We start from the raw sequence: 15,459 nt of genomic DNA, 5'->3' as shown, positions 1-15,459 counted from the left end.
GGGTAGCTTACAGGTAGCCTACAATTATAGTGAATTTGTATTTGATTGTGAATAGCCTAGTAATAGGGATTTTTTAAAGTATTTGTAAAATGAATTGGGTGGCACATTACCTTTAGCTACAGAATCTGTCACCACCGTGCATTTCCATCTCCTCCTCTCTCCTTTATTCCTTTCTCAAGCATGCAGAGGGGCTGTCAACAGTTTAGTGAAATATGTTTTGTTTGCGAAAACATGTTACTATCGATGTTCCCGAACAGATTTCATTCACTTGGTATCCCAAATCAAGCACTGGCTAGCTGCAGGAACAGGGTTGGAGAGCCCATTGCATACAGAGTTTGGGCAGAATATCACCTGTCACACAGCAAGCGCATGCTCCTCAAACAGTGATGCATGGAGTGAAATAAGTGTTCTTATATGTATTTCTCAGCTGCTCATATTAAGCATAGCTCCGCTATAAAACCAAAGTAGCCTACCGGACCAGCGGGAAAGCACAAGGCCTCCATTCGCTATTCCAGTGCATACAGATAACATGTATTTTTATCCTGTCCTTGTTCCTGCCCATTTGATAATGGGCCATTCTAAATCCAAACTCATTTTACATATTAGCAAAGACAAGATTATATTGCTTGTTGCCGCATCATGCAGCCTATATATGTTTTCATTTCTAAGACATTCTAAGGTTTGTATCATTCACAACTAAAGTTGCCAAATAACTCTAAATCTAGTGTATAGGAGAACCTGTTTCAAATGATTTTTATGCTCCGGAATGGTAAAAATATCCTTTCTATTTTATTCAGCTAGTTCAATTATATTCTTCTTACTATAAAATCATATAATATAAAATAATGGCACAGGACTTAAGCATATCTTGTCTGCTAAATGAACAAGCCTACAGCTTATGGCATGGAGCATAGCCAGATAACATATAGTCGGCCTACTCATATGCTGTTATTCTGAAATACATTTTCTTCGTATCATAACGTTTCTTTAGACCTGACTAAAATAAATAATGGATTTATTGTGATGGTGTATATTAAATTGATTTATTAGAATTTTTAAATGTAGATGTTCCAAAGGTGTTCATCAGCGGCTTGTATGCCGCTCATATGCGTGGAGGGCTGGAGATGCTAAACATGTTTACGTTAATTAACGGTCAATTACAGTGAGACCAACAAGTCTTTTTACATTGACATTTTAGTCATTTAGCAGACTTACAGTAGTGAGTGTATACATTTTCATAATTTGATTCTCCTTTTTTTCATACTGGTCCCCCGTGGGAATTGAACCCACAACCTTGGCGTTTCAAGTGCCACACGTTACCAACTGAGCCACAATAACCAGCTGCATGATAATAACCGTCTGACAAAATGTCATGACCGTCACAGCCCTACTCCTGAAGTCCCTGATCCTGTGTGTGCGTGCCTGTAGATGGAGTTAATATGTGTGTGTTCATCCTAGATAGGCATGCCTCTCTGAGCGTCTGTCTGTCTTCCTATCTGTTCCATCAGGACCAGAGGAGGATTTGTGGCCTTGAGTCCCATATCCCCTCAGGAGATGTTCATGCAGCCCATGTCCCAGGACCTAGAGGACAAAGAGGAGGACTACCACAACTATCACCACCACCACCTGCTCCACCACCAGCTCCACCACCAGCTCCACACACTGGTAAGGACTGGGTCTCAAGTACTGGAACACCCCCATGAACACACTCACTCAACGCACTATAATCAAATCAAAATCAAATCAAAGTTTATTCATCACGTGCACAGTTTACAGCAGGTATAAACGGTGCAGTGAAATGCTTACTTGCAAGCTCCCTCAACTAAGCAGTACAATACATTATGTCACATTGTATGTTATATGTATGTATTACTGTGTTACACACTTAATGGGGCAATAATTGTGTTATTATTACAAACATAATGCATTAGTAGACTTTTGATGGGTAAACCTCCAGTGAGATATGATGGAGTGAGAAGGGTTGCGTTATGGTCTGGTAGGCTGTGGTTGTGATCCAGAGAGATGGGGAGGAGAGGGGTGGGGGTTGAGGCTGTCTCTCCCAGGAGAGGCAGCGTCTGACTGGACTCACTCTGACTCATCCATTCCCCCATCCATCTCTGTGTCACTGTCCAGCCAATTAGCTGTCTCTGTCCACAAATTAACAAGTTAAACAAGAGGCCCGGCCCAATCAATATTCGGTATTTTGACGCTAGTTGATTAGTGGGGTGGAGTTGGGTGGGGGGTGGTCGTGGGAGGGTGTTGATTTGTGATTTGTGTTGAAATATTTGATGTATGGTGCCAGTATATTCTGCTTCATCATCAAACTCTTGTCTGAAACAACATTTTAAAAAGCATTGCTGTTGATCAGACTGTCATCATAGCTATTAGACCCAGAACAGATTGGTCACTCATTTGTGAGTCATGCACACTCTTACCTTACACTCAAAACCATTCAAACACACACCTACTTTAGTTAACTCTACACAGTCCAAGCCAGTTCTATCTAGCAGAGCTGGATTGCAGTCGATGATACAGCTGTCTGGCCCCTTCTGTGTCATTCTCAACTTCACCATGGCAATGTCTCACCATGCTGTTCACTCCACACAGTGTCCCTTGTTTAAGGCATTTATCACTACTCACCCATTTCTTTGAATGGTATCATAATTTCTCCGTCATAGGCTTTGATGAACCATACGTATTATGCTTATTTTGCGTTTTGGCACTGTGGGGAGTGTGACTTTGACCACATGAAAGCGTGTGACTTACTGTAAGTGTGTGAATGGAACAGGGACGGAGACGGCGGCTTGTCTCTGGTGGTTTGGTGTCAGCACTCTTCTCATGGTTTTGTGGTTTAACTGTGCTGTGTTGGTATTTGGCACCTTTGTCATCAACAGAGCTATATGCCATATGGCACTCCCATCCATCTCTCTGTTCTTTGAGCAGCTGTACAGAGTTCTGTTGGAGGATACTGCTCATATTTCGTGGTTATGGTTTCTCAGCTCTTCAGTGAAGAGTGGGGCATTTTGGTTTCCTATGCCTGCATGCCTGTGACTGGTTCTTGCCTCCGCTTCATGGCTTTCAGTTATTCAAGCTCCATCTTAAGCTTTAAGCCCTTGTTGCGCATGTAGACACCGCCCCCTTCCTCCCTTCAGCCCCTCCTATCTGCCCTGCCCCGCCTGGTTGTCAGCCCCTCTTTGACAGTGGTACTCCAACCCACAGTACTTCTGAGCACTCCAGACAGTCACCACTCACACAGGTTCATAATGAATAATGAAAAATGAATACATTACACTGCCAACACACAGTGCTTTGGCTGCCGTTGTGCTCTGCCAGTGCTTTTAATCTGAGTAAAGAGGGTGTACAGCTATTCGATAGTGATACTGTACAAAATCTCAGTCAGCATACTACATCTGCTTGTGACGTGTTGGTACAGTAGCTCTCTGCTGGTCCTCTGACGTCATTGCTGCCAACTCTGTTTTCACACACTAGAACTCTGCTGTGTTTCTCTCCCCTCCTTCTTTCTCTGACTATATAGGTTCCGGAGCGCAAAGAGTTTAACCGCAACCTTTGCCCCACTAACAGGCAGGATGCCCCACTCAGGGTGCCCGGGCGGGCAGTCTCTATCCGAGCCTCCTCTATGCCTCGGCTGGCTGTAGACACACAGGTACCTGTTACTGTACAGCCCCTCACCTCCCCTCCTCTACCCATGGGGCCTCAGAGAGAACAGGACCCAGGCAGACAGCCTCTGTGGGGGCTTCAGAGGGACTGAACACTGGAGCAGTGCAGCCACATACATACGGCAATCAGCCATGAAGTGGAGGAGGATTGGGTGTTAACTAGGTTGCAACAGTATATACACATCTGATTTCAGCTGCTACCTTCAATGGTTGTTGACAGTGTGGATGGCATACTTTGATGGTTTCTAGTAAATCCTTGCGTGGCAAACATGTCAGTGTGCCAGGTTCCCCAAAACGTTGTATTTTTAGTCCATGGTAATATGGATAGGAAGTGGCTTTGGCTCCTTGAAAAGCACAATATAAATACCATGTGCTAAACATGGAATGTGTGTTGTGGATGAGAGAAAGTCTTCTGCTCAGAACTCAGATTAGAACTCCACACACTTTCTACCCTCCCACATTCTCTCAACCAAATGTATATGTGTGTATATGTCTGTATATCTATATGTGTGTGTGTGTCTACTGTATGTGTGTATGTGTTTATCTGTTTGTGTGTAGGTGGGGACAGACGGCAGCAAAACGATGAAGCGCTCCTTCTCTACTATTGGGGATCAGTGTATGAATGGCCTGTGGCAGGAGGAGTACTCTCTGAAGAGGGTCAGTCCTGACCGTCTGAACAGACCACGACAGAGGAGCATCAGAGGTATACTACACACAGTAACAGTCAGCCACTGAGTTTACATGGCTCCTTTTCCTTCACTCTGGTTAAAGCTGGAATGTTTTCACTATGCCTCTGCTTGGGGTCCATTCACTGATCCTGACCCCTTTCATACTGTAGAACCATTGAAGAACAGTGGAAGTTATCAGTTTCAGATACCCCCTGATGGCTGTGTATTTACTATACTGTGTTCCTCTTCATAGCTCCCCTCTCTCCCCCTGCCTCTCAGGAATCAGGTGCAACCTCAGGGAACCAGTGGATCATGAGCGGGGGCGCTCCAAAGAGAGGCGTCACCTGCTGTCTCCCGACGTGTCCCGCTGCAACTCTGAGGAGCGGAGCCAGGACCCGTCACAGGAACGCAAGCAGTCCCGTTCCCCCAGTGAGGGATGCACACATGCCCTCCACAGACAGGTGAGTGTTCTCTCAACCGTCCTGAGCCTATTATTATTCAGTTCCTGGCTTTATCTATCAAACACTGTCCCTTCTATCATTGAAGCTTGGTTTATGTGTGAGGTCTCTTCTCTCTCCAGGGCAACACTTCAGGCAGCCCAGACCTGTCCAGCACACCCCGCGGCCGGCGCCAGCTCCCCCAGACGCCCTTGCGGCCACGCCCTCACATCTCCTACTCCCCCCTGGTGTGCCGAGCCCACCTCTCCCCCCCTGCTGCCAGTGAGGGCAGAGCCCGGACCCAGGAGGCGCCCAGAGAGACGGAGGAGCCCTCGTTGAGGGAGGAGGGGGAGAGGCTAGCCCCAGAGTCAGGAGCGGGGGTGGGGGTGGTAATAGGGGTGGGTGGCCCAGGGTTAGGGGTCAGTCACCTGCACCCCTCACCTCACCGGTACATCTCGGAGCCGTACCTGACCCTGCACGAGGCGTTACACAGCCCAGACTCCTCAGGCCTGGATGAGACTCTGACCTTCGAGGCGGCCATTGCAACCAGTCTGGGCCGGGCCAACACCATCAGCTCTGCCCCCCAGCTCAGACACAATTGGCAGGTCCCCAACGGACACTTCCATAAACGCCTGGGTCAGGCCAGCTCTGTGGTTGCCTGCGAGCTCTTGAGTGACACCGACGAGGATGACCGCTGTTAGGGCCGGGACTTGGAGAAGAAGAGGAGGAAGATGGACAGCAAAACTGGGTATCAGAAAGACAGGGGTCCTCAATTTGAAGCACACTGTCAAGTTGTGTACTGAGTGTGCATCTGTACGTGTGTGTATCTGCACTCTTAGAAAAAAGGGTTCCAAAAGAGTTCTTCAGCTGGCTCCCGAGTGGCGCAGCAGCCTAAGGCATTGCATCTCAGTGCTAGAGACGTCACTACAGACCCTTGTTTGATCTTGGTTTGTTCCCGGGCTGTATCACAACCGGCTGTGATCGGGAGGCCCATAGGGCGGCGCACAATTGGCCCAGCGCCGTCACGGGTTAGCGGAGGATTTGGCCGGGGTAAGCTGTCATTGTAAATAAGAATTTGTTCTTAACTGACTTGATTAGTTAAATAAAAGTTCAATAGGAGAACCCTTTTTAGTTCCAGGGGGAACCCTTTTGAGTTCCAGGTAGAATCCTTTTGGGTTCCATGTAAAACCCTCTGTGGAAAGGGTTCTACATGGAAACCAAAAGCATTCTACCTGGAACCAAAAAGGCTTCTTTAAAGGTTCTAGGTAGCACCTTCTTTTCTAAGAGTGTGTGTTTGTAGGAGTGCAATATGTTTGTCAAATCAACAAGACAAGGAAGATATGGGGACTGCTGGCGTACAGTGCAAACGTTCACCAGTTGCATTTTGATTAATAACAAAGTTGAATAACTCAAGATGTAAAGAATGTTTCCTCACTTCTTAGACCTATGAAACAGAGTAAGTATGTGTTAAGTACAGTGTGTAGCAGAAAAATAGTGTGGCACTGAAGTATCAGGAATGTATTGAAATTGTGTTCTTTTCCTCCTGTAAGATAAGAAGGAAGTTCTCAGTTATTAGATCTTTGTGGATCATGACACAGTGGTAGGTTTGTATGGATCTGAAGCAGACATTGGTTGTCACAGACACTGCTTTAAAACAACTCTCTTCTCTCATCTCACACTACATCAATGGGGTATTTCTCAGGCAGTGACGTCTACTGAATGGTTCCGTGTCAGTCAGCCAATGGGGAAGAAGGTGTCACAACAGAAATGACCGTATGCACCAGTTAACTCACCGATCATGAGCTCTCACCTGAGAACAAAAAAGGTTGTTGAACACAGTGAGAGGAAAGGCCTTTCCATTTGTTGTAATGTTCTCTCCAGTAGATATGACGATCTACTTCAAGACGAGACAAGGACCAGACCTTAACCTGATAGATACTGTACATTTCCAGAGCTCTGGTGCTTTGATCACTATAAAGTCAGGTGTTCCAGCGTCATTCCATGTCAATGCTCTAGTTGTCATTTTCAGCCTAAATATGTTGGGTTCTTGTGTGCCCTTCAGTGTGTCTCTGGACAGAGGACCCTCTTCCCTGCTTTTGTCTGTCACTGTCACCTCACTGGATTACGCATGATGTCCACTGTAAGGCCCTGGATGAGGTCCAGCCCTGAACTACAGACCCTCACTGGACAGCAGCAAAACTGGCCTCTCCTACAGAACAATATGGAAACAACAGACATAGCATGTCCATGTGCTGGATACTACTGAAAAATATAGTCTACAAAGCCATTTTCCTGTAAATAGAATCAAGTGTCTTGAGGATGTGTTGCCTTTTATGTCATAATGAATACTATCTGTCCTTTGATGCAAATTATTTCAATATGGATGTGTTTATGGATGATTCCTAACTATGATTTATTTGTAAGTTAACTCCCATGTTACTCTGAACACTGACTGAGTCAGTTTTTGCCAACAGGTTTTACAATGCTGTATAAAAAGAGAGTTTACCCTGATACAGCTCTTTGTTGTAGCAACATGATCGTGATGGTGATGGTGATAGTGATGATGATGATGATGATGATGATGATGATGGTTATGGTGATAGTGATGATGATGATGATCGTTATGGTGATAGTGATGATGATGATGGTGATGATGATGGTTATGGTGATAGTGATGATGATGATGATCGTTATGGTGATAGTGATGATGATGGTGATGATGAGTGTTATGGTGATAGTGGTGATGATGATGACGGTGATGATGATGGTTATGGTGATAGTGATGATGATAGTGATGATGATGATGATGATGGTGATGATGATGGTTATGGTAATAGTGATGATGATTGTTATGGTGATGGTGATGATCGTTATGGTGATAGTGATGATGATCGTTATGGTGATAGTGATGATGATGATGATGATGATGGTTATGGTGATAGTGATGATGATGGTTATGGTGATAGTGATGATGATAGTGATGATGATGGTGATGATGGTTATGGTGATAGTGATGATGATGGTTATGGTGATAGTGATGATGATAGTGATGATGATGGTGATGATGGTTATGGTGATAGTGATGATGATGATGATGGTGATGATGATGGTTATGGTGATAGTGATGATGATGGTTATGGTGATGGTGATGATGGTTATGGTGATAGTGATAAAATGTGCCTGCCTGTGAGTAGGGCGACTCAGAGCAGTTGACGGATCCATGTGCACTCAGTGGCGTTCTCTCTCATCAGACCCCAACAGAATGATGTTTACATGTTTACATTTTGAACAGTGATTGTTGCCAAAAAGAGAGCTTATATTATATCATGTGCCGTGTTGTAATTTGTTTTGTTGACATGTTTCTGAAATGTGAACAGGACGTATTTGGTCCAATGTTCTGCTGGCCTATATGGGCCCACTGCTCTGTGAAACATGATGAGTTTTATGTTGCTTCTGAATTTCTGGTATAGAAAAGCGTTCTGGTATATATGTAGTATATATAAATAAATACATGTGTAATTTAATGGACTGTTTATACTATATTTCAGTCTAGATGCCTGTCTATGACTTTGACAAAAACAATTTGCATATCTGTGTTGTGGCAGACCAGCGGGTTTGGTCAAGACGTTTACACAGATCAGACACGGACAGAGTAGGATTAGCTCGGTTTCAAGGGTGTTTATTTAAATAATAAATCAAAAAGAAAAGGATAGGTCTCCCCATGAGACCTTCTCCGGGATACCGTCTTCTGGGCTCCGGGTCTTGCTGTATCCTGTCGGGATCAAAACTACACTCACTCCTGTTACCTCTGTAACCGGCCCCAACTATACGGGAGTCCTTTCTTCCCCCACTCTCTCCCTGTGTGCTGCCCTTCTGGCAGCTTTATGGGCCTTGCACAGCTGGTGAGCAATCAGCCCATGAGATTACTCCCCAATTCCCCATCAACTCCAATTAGTCCTGGCCGGAGAACCCGTCGAGACCTGGCACGTCCAGCAGATGGAGCCATCGCCTCGTGATGTATACACCGTCTTTCACCAGGCCTCGATGAGTCTCCCCCTGGTGGCTGACCTGCTGTACGCAATTCCCCCCCCCCCCCATTAGCTCTGTCGGGGAGGGGACTGTCATCAGTGCGACATATGTCTCCCGTCTCGATAGGGCATCCGTGTTTCCATGCTTTGACCCTGACCTGTGCACAACAGAAAAAGAGAAGCGTTGAAGGGATAAGTACCACCTGGTGACCCGATCGTTTGTGTCCTTTCCCCTGGCCATCCAGACCAGGGGAGCATGGTCCGTGACCAGGGTGAAGTGGGTACCTAACAGGTAATACTTGAGAGTGTCTAGTGCCCACTTCACTGCTAGACACTCTTTCTCAACAATAGGGTACTTTTTTTCTCTAGGTATCAGCTTTCGGCTGATGTACATGACGGGTGCTCCTCCCCATCGTGTCTCTAGGACAGAACGGCCCCTAGTCCCATATCACATGCATCCGTCTGGACCACCATCGACACCTGGAAATCGGGCGTTACGAGAATTGGATGGGAGCACAGCGCTTCCTTCAGACGACTGAACGCCGCTTCTGTCTCGTCCGTCCATCTCACTGTTTTCGGGAGGCGGGCCCTGGTTAGATCGGTGAGGGGGGAAGCTATAGCCGCAAAGTTGGGGATAAACCGTCTATAGTATCCGACCAGTCCCAGGAAGGACTTGACCTGTGTCTTGGTGCGTGGAACGGGCCAGTCACATATCGTGTGAACCTTCCTCTCCTGGGGCTTGACGTTCCCCCGTCCGATCAAATACCCCAGGTACTCCACCTCCTCGAAACCTAGTTTGCACTTCTTGGGGTTCGCGGTCAACCCGGCTTGTCTGAGCGCGTCCAGCACCGCCTGGAGGCGTGTCAGGTGCTCTTCCCAACCTTGGCTGTGGATGATGATATCATCCAGATATGCCACTGCGTACTGCTGGTGGGGTCGAAGCACTCGGTTCATCAGTCGCTGGAAGGTGGGCGCGGCCCCATGGAGACCGAATGGGAGCACCCAGTACTGATACAAACCGTCAGGTGTCGAGAACGCCGTCTTCTCCCGGGAGGAGGCTGCCAATGGTACCTGCCAATATCCTTTGGTCAGGTCGAGGGTGCTGATGTACCGGGCCTTTCCCAATCGGTCGATGAGCTCGTCCACCCTCGTCATGGGGTAGGTGTTGAATAAGCTTATGTCGTTCACACCCCGGAAATCATTACAGAAGCGGAGGCTACCGTCCGGTTTGGGCACCAACACGTTGGGGCTGCACCATGCACTGTGAGACTCTTCAATGACCCCCCATCCTCAGCATAGCCTCCACATCTTGTTTCACGGCCTTCCTTCGGGCCTCCGGAATCTGATATGGCCTCTTTTGTACCATTTCCCCGCGCCGGGTACGGATGTGGTGTTCAATGAGGGTCGTGCGGCCCGGCTTCTCGGAGAACACCGCCGTGTTCCGATCGACAAGCTCCCTGAGCTCTTGCTTCTGGGCCGGGTCAAGGTCCTCGTTGCTCGGGAAAACCACTGGTACCGTTGGTGTCCTGGGTCCCAACCATAACACGGCCAAGGCTGTCCCCTCATGCCACTTCTTCAACAGGTTCACGTGGTAAATCTGTTGAGGTTTCCGTCTTCCCGGTTGCCGTATGCAGTAATTGACAGGTCCCAGCTTCTCGATCACCTCGTATGGCCCGTGCCATGTTGCCAGGAACTTACTTTCGGCCATGGGGATTAAGACCAACACCCTGTCTCCCACCTGGAATTCTCGGGGCTGGGCTCCCCGATTGTAGACCTGGGCGCGTTGGGCCTTCTCCATATGTTCCCTCACAACTGGCCATATGGCTGTCATCCGCTCCCTCATCGTCTCCATATGCTCTACCACGCTGTGTAATGGGGTCAGTTGGGCTTCCCACACCTCCTTGGCGAGGTCCAATAGGCCACGTAGCCTCCTACCGTAGAGGAGTTCGAAAGGGGAAAACCCTGTGGAGGACTGGGGTACTTCTCGGATTGAGAACATTAGGTGGGGTAGTAGCTGGTACCAGTTCTTCCCGTCCTGCTCGATGACCTTCCGCAGCATTTGCTTGAGCGTTTTATTGAAGCGCTCGACGAGCCCATCTGTCTGCGGGTGAAAAACGGAGGTCCGGATCTGCTTGATCTGCAGGAGGGCACATAACTCTTTCATTAGGCGGGACATAAACGCCGTACTTTGGTCTGTCAGGATCTCGTTCGGGAAGCCCACCCGGCTAAAAAGGTGGAACAACTCCCAGGCGATTCCCTTGGATACCGCCGCCCGTAGGGGAATGGCCTTGGGATACCGGGTGGCATAGTTTACTATTACCAGCATGTACCTGTGTCCTCGTGTTGTTTTTACCAGGGGTCCCACTATGTCCCGATGATCGGTAGGGGGACCAGTGGGTTTCGGAAGTGGGCCTTTGGGGCAGTCATTTAACACTCCAGGCAGCTGCAACAGTAGTCTTCCATGGCCCTCCTCATCCCAGGCCAGTGGAACCGTGCGGTGATCCGTTCCCGGGTCTTTTCCATTCCCAGGTGCGCCCCCAACAGGTGGGTCTGGGCCAGCTGAAGAACGGTTCCCACATAACGTCGGGGCAGCAACAATACCTTTCAAAGTTCCCCCTGTTGGTGCGACACCTGATACAAAAGGTTATTCTTGATCTGGAATTGGGGTATCGCCAGTCACTCACCCTCAGAAGTAGCTGTCCATCCACCGCTATCACTTGGGCTGCGGCGGCTTTCGAGTTAGGATCCTCCCACTGGGCCGTCCCGAATTGTCCCCTCAGTTGGCCCCCCGCGGGTGTCTCGACTGGCCCCTCGAAATCGAGGAGGGGTAGGCTGGGCTCTTCCTCCCATGGTTCCCCGGTGGGAGTCGGGTTCCGGCACCCCCTCCAACTCTGGACCCGTAGAAACAGGTTGGTCAACCATTTGCTTCCAGGCCTCACAGGCGATGGGTCGTCCTCGCTCTCGTCTTCGGCCGGCTCGTACCTTCTTCCTCAGCTCGTGCACCCACAGGGCCGTGAACAGCGGACAATCTCATCCCACTAGGAAAGGTACAGGCAACTCTGGTACTGCACCCACCATCATCTGGCAGCTCCCTTGTGGCGTCACGATGTTGGCCCATACGGTTGGATACTGCTTTGTGTCCCCGTGAACACAGAAAATGGACATCTCCCTACCACGATCAGTCTCCTGGTTCAGCAGGCTCGTGGTTACGAGGGTAACCATACTTTCAGAGTCCAATAGAGCTTCCGTGTCATGTCCGTCAACCTTCACCGGGACCATGGGTGCAGTTGATTTGTGGTGTGCCCAACAGGAGGTGACGTAGTTCACTGCATGACCCACCTCACCTCCGGGGCTTGCTGATGGCATCGACTCCTCTTGAGCCGGGCAATTCCAGGCAAGTCTGGGGCATGCATAGACTCGCTGCCCTCTTCATGTCGTGGGGTAGTGCGCGTAGGAAGCGATCCAGGACCACTTTGTCTATTTTTTTACATTTACATTTTAGTCATTTAGCAGATGCTCTTATCCAGAGCGAATTACAGTAGTGAATGCATACATTTCATTTCATTTCATGCATTTTTTCATTTTATTATTATTATTTATTTGTATTTTTTTTGTACTGTGATGGAGGGGGTGGATACATCGGTTAGGAGCCACGCCCTGGTGACGCGCAGTAGGTCGCTCATCTGGGCTTGGGGGGATGCGTCGGGTACGAACCTCCAGTCGTGGAACCGTTGAGCCCGATGGGTCAGGCTGTACCCATAGCAGCTGAGTATCTCCCGTTTGAGTCCATTGTAGTTAGCCGCCTGTTCAGGTCCCAATAAGCCTTTTGTGCATTCCCAGAGATGAACGGGGCCAGCAGACTTGCCCACTTCGGCCTTGGCCATCCTTCCCGTAGCGCTGTCCGTTTAAACATACAGAGGTATGTTTCGATGTCATCGTCTTCCTTTAGCTTGATTCAAAACTGGTTGGGATGTGATTCAGGAGACGCTTGTTGATTTCCTCAACGAGGCGGACGTTTTGTAGTCACTGTTCCTCCAGCGTTCGTTCCTGAACCGCCTGTTGTGCTTGTTGGGCCGAGACGAACTGAGCTATCAACTCGTCCATGCTGATACTGTGTAAACTTCAAACCTGATCTGACCACGTTATCAGACTGCCCGCATTCTCCACCACTTGTGGCAGACCAGGGGGTTTGGTCAAGACGTTTACACAGATCAGACACAGAGTAGGATTAGCTCGGTTTCAAGGGTGTTTATTTAAATAATAAATCAAAAAGAAAAGGATAGGTCTCCCCATGAGACCTTCTCCGGGATACCGTCTTCTGGGCTCCGGGTCTTGCTGTATCCTGTCGGGATCAAAACTGCACTCACTCCTGTTACCTCTGTAACCGGCCCCAACTATACGGGAGTCCTTTCTTCCCCCACTCTCCCTGTGTGCTGCCCTTCTGGCAGCTTTATGGGCCTTGCACAGCTGGTGAGCAATCAGCCCATGAGATTACTCCCCAATTCCCCATCAACTCCAATTAGTCCTGGCCGGAGAACCCGTCGAGACCTGGCACGTCCAGCAGATGGAGTCATCGCCTCGTGATGTATACACCGTCTGTCACCAGGCCTCGACGAGTCTTCCCCTGGTGGCTGACCTGCTGTACGCCACAGTGTATACAATAGAACGATCCGCTTAAATTAAATGTCAACTAAGCTGTGGTAACAAATCGTCTTTTGAAAATCGATTTATGGCTTAATTTTTATACACAGCGAAAACGCTGAAGGATTATCACAGAATTTTGACTCCAGCGAAATAAGGAGAAGAGATTCATTTTGGAGCAGGTGTTTTGGTCTCATCTTTGATGATTAAATGTTTTATTAAACCTACATAATGTATAAATCACACAGCTCACTGCTTAAGATGTAGCAGATATATTTATGATAATGTGGAGAGCTGTGTCTCTTCTCGCTTGGCTGCTTGGCTTTGTCTCGGTATGCTAAAGATAAACCATATGTGGTTTGATATGGGCGTGTGTGTACCCACAGAGCTCAGGTGAGAGTGGTTCAGTGGTGCGGTCGACAGACAGTGGCGACGATCTCTACAGTATTTGTGAGAGGAGAAGACAGTCATGGCAACGCTGATACAGTGAGTCATCGTGATCGTGTCCTCAGATCCTCCTGACTAGTCCCCCCTGGGATATGATGGGCACTGGAAGGGCACCTGGAGGGGTTGGCATGGCTGAGACCTTGCTGCTTCTCTGGACAGGACTAGGTCTGTTTGGGGCTCTGGGAGAGGGAGCTTCTCAGGATGGTTCCTCACACGGGCTGTGCCCTGTCCAACAGGACCAGAGGAGTATGGGAGATGCAGGGGAGGCCAAACACCAGCCCTGGCTAAAGGTGAGTAAGGCATCCCAGGATAAAAGGGATCTGGTCATGGCAGCAATATATTGTATGTATGTTTGCATGTTTGGTGTATTTACTGTAATTGATATTGAAGATACTGATTATTTTTGATACTGTGGTAATCCCAGAATTGTAATAATTAATTACAAAATAACTGTAACAAACATACATGTGTTTAGCAGGAAGGTGTTGTTTTGTGTAATGTGTTCCTTCTTCATTTCTATAACCATGCCAACTTCACCAGAGCCATATATCTATATATCTTTATGGTTCTGGCTTTCGCCACACTGTGCTGTCATAGAGCCCCTTAAAATAGGCAGAGAGTTGGTCCATATCAAAGATGGGGTTTGCTCTCATGCTTGGGGAGATTCCACCCAGCCATTCCATACTGGCAGCAGGTGAGGCTCCAGGCTTTGATCTCACAGAGGGCAGCCAAGTTCTCTCTTCTCTAGGTAGACACATCAACCTGTTCCAATTATCAGCGGCTAGTATCTCACCTTGCCCTCACAGTGGCTGGCCAAACAGATGTGGGAGAACATGATCACATCCAGCTTATTTTTAAACTAACTCATGAACTCTTATTTACATTAAAGTCCTGCCCTGATCAGTTTGTTTCAATTCCATTGATTGAGGTGATGATGAATACGGTACTGGCTGATGAATTCCTAACGTTCATTTCAATCAAAGTTGGGTATTGCCACGGCTATCAATTCATACCCTGTCTCTGAGATGCATGTTTTGTTCCCTTTTCTAGAAGTGGATCTGTTGGACCTCTTGGACATGCTTTCCCCAGACCACTACAATGTCTCTACAGCAGAGGATGACAGGGGCTGCTTGGCCTAGGAAATCGGACAATACGCCACATTGTTCCTCCCCACACACAGAGCATTTGGCTCTCAGTAAGTCATATAGATAAACAGCTTGTGGAAAGGATAACCAGCAAGCTAATGTAACGAGAAAAGAGAAAATAAAATAATGTTGAGTTTGAAAGCATTGATGAAATGCCTTAATTTATTGGGTAGATGAGGAACTTCCCTTTCGATGAAGTGTCTTGCTCTCAAGGTTGAGATTATGCTTTGGTGGTGAACCTGAAGTTGAATGTTGACATGTCAGGCACTAAAGCTGAATTAATTTGCCAGCGTTGTGGTAAACTTAGCATTGGCTTGTAAAACTGGTCTGGATGGACCCACTCGTCATAGTGTGTTAAAAGGAACAGTATACCCCTTACCCTGTCTGAAACATAACCTAAATTCAATTTCACTCCA

General features: G+C 47.9%; 1 protein-coding gene across 1 annotated transcript in view; it reads left to right on the top strand.

The window, feature by feature from the left end:
* cacna1ea (calcium voltage-gated channel subunit alpha1 Ea) overlaps window positions 1-8,306 on the top strand; it is an 84,045-nt gene extending 75,739 nt beyond the window's left edge. The window contains exons 42-46 of the mRNA XM_082956592.1: window positions 1,509-1,665; window positions 3,536-3,664; window positions 4,236-4,380; window positions 4,625-4,806; window positions 4,926-8,306. Coding sequence (XP_082812718.1) covers window positions 1,509-1,665; window positions 3,536-3,664; window positions 4,236-4,380; window positions 4,625-4,806; window positions 4,926-5,483 — 1,171 coding nt within the window. The 3' untranslated portion in view covers window positions 5,484-8,306. The remainder of the gene's footprint in view (window positions 1-1,508; window positions 1,666-3,535; window positions 3,665-4,235; window positions 4,381-4,624; window positions 4,807-4,925) is intronic.
* Window positions 8,307-15,459: the final 7,153 nt, after the last annotated feature.

This window comes from Salmo salar, chromosome 10 (genome assembly GCF_965601325.2).
Source record: "Salmo salar chromosome 10, fSalSal1, whole genome shotgun sequence".
In the NCBI taxonomy this organism is placed as follows: domain Eukaryota; kingdom Metazoa; phylum Chordata; class Actinopteri; order Salmoniformes; family Salmonidae; genus Salmo; species Salmo salar.
The sequence above is the reverse complement of the archived record's forward strand: the minus strand, read 5'-3'. Positions and strand labels throughout refer to the sequence as shown.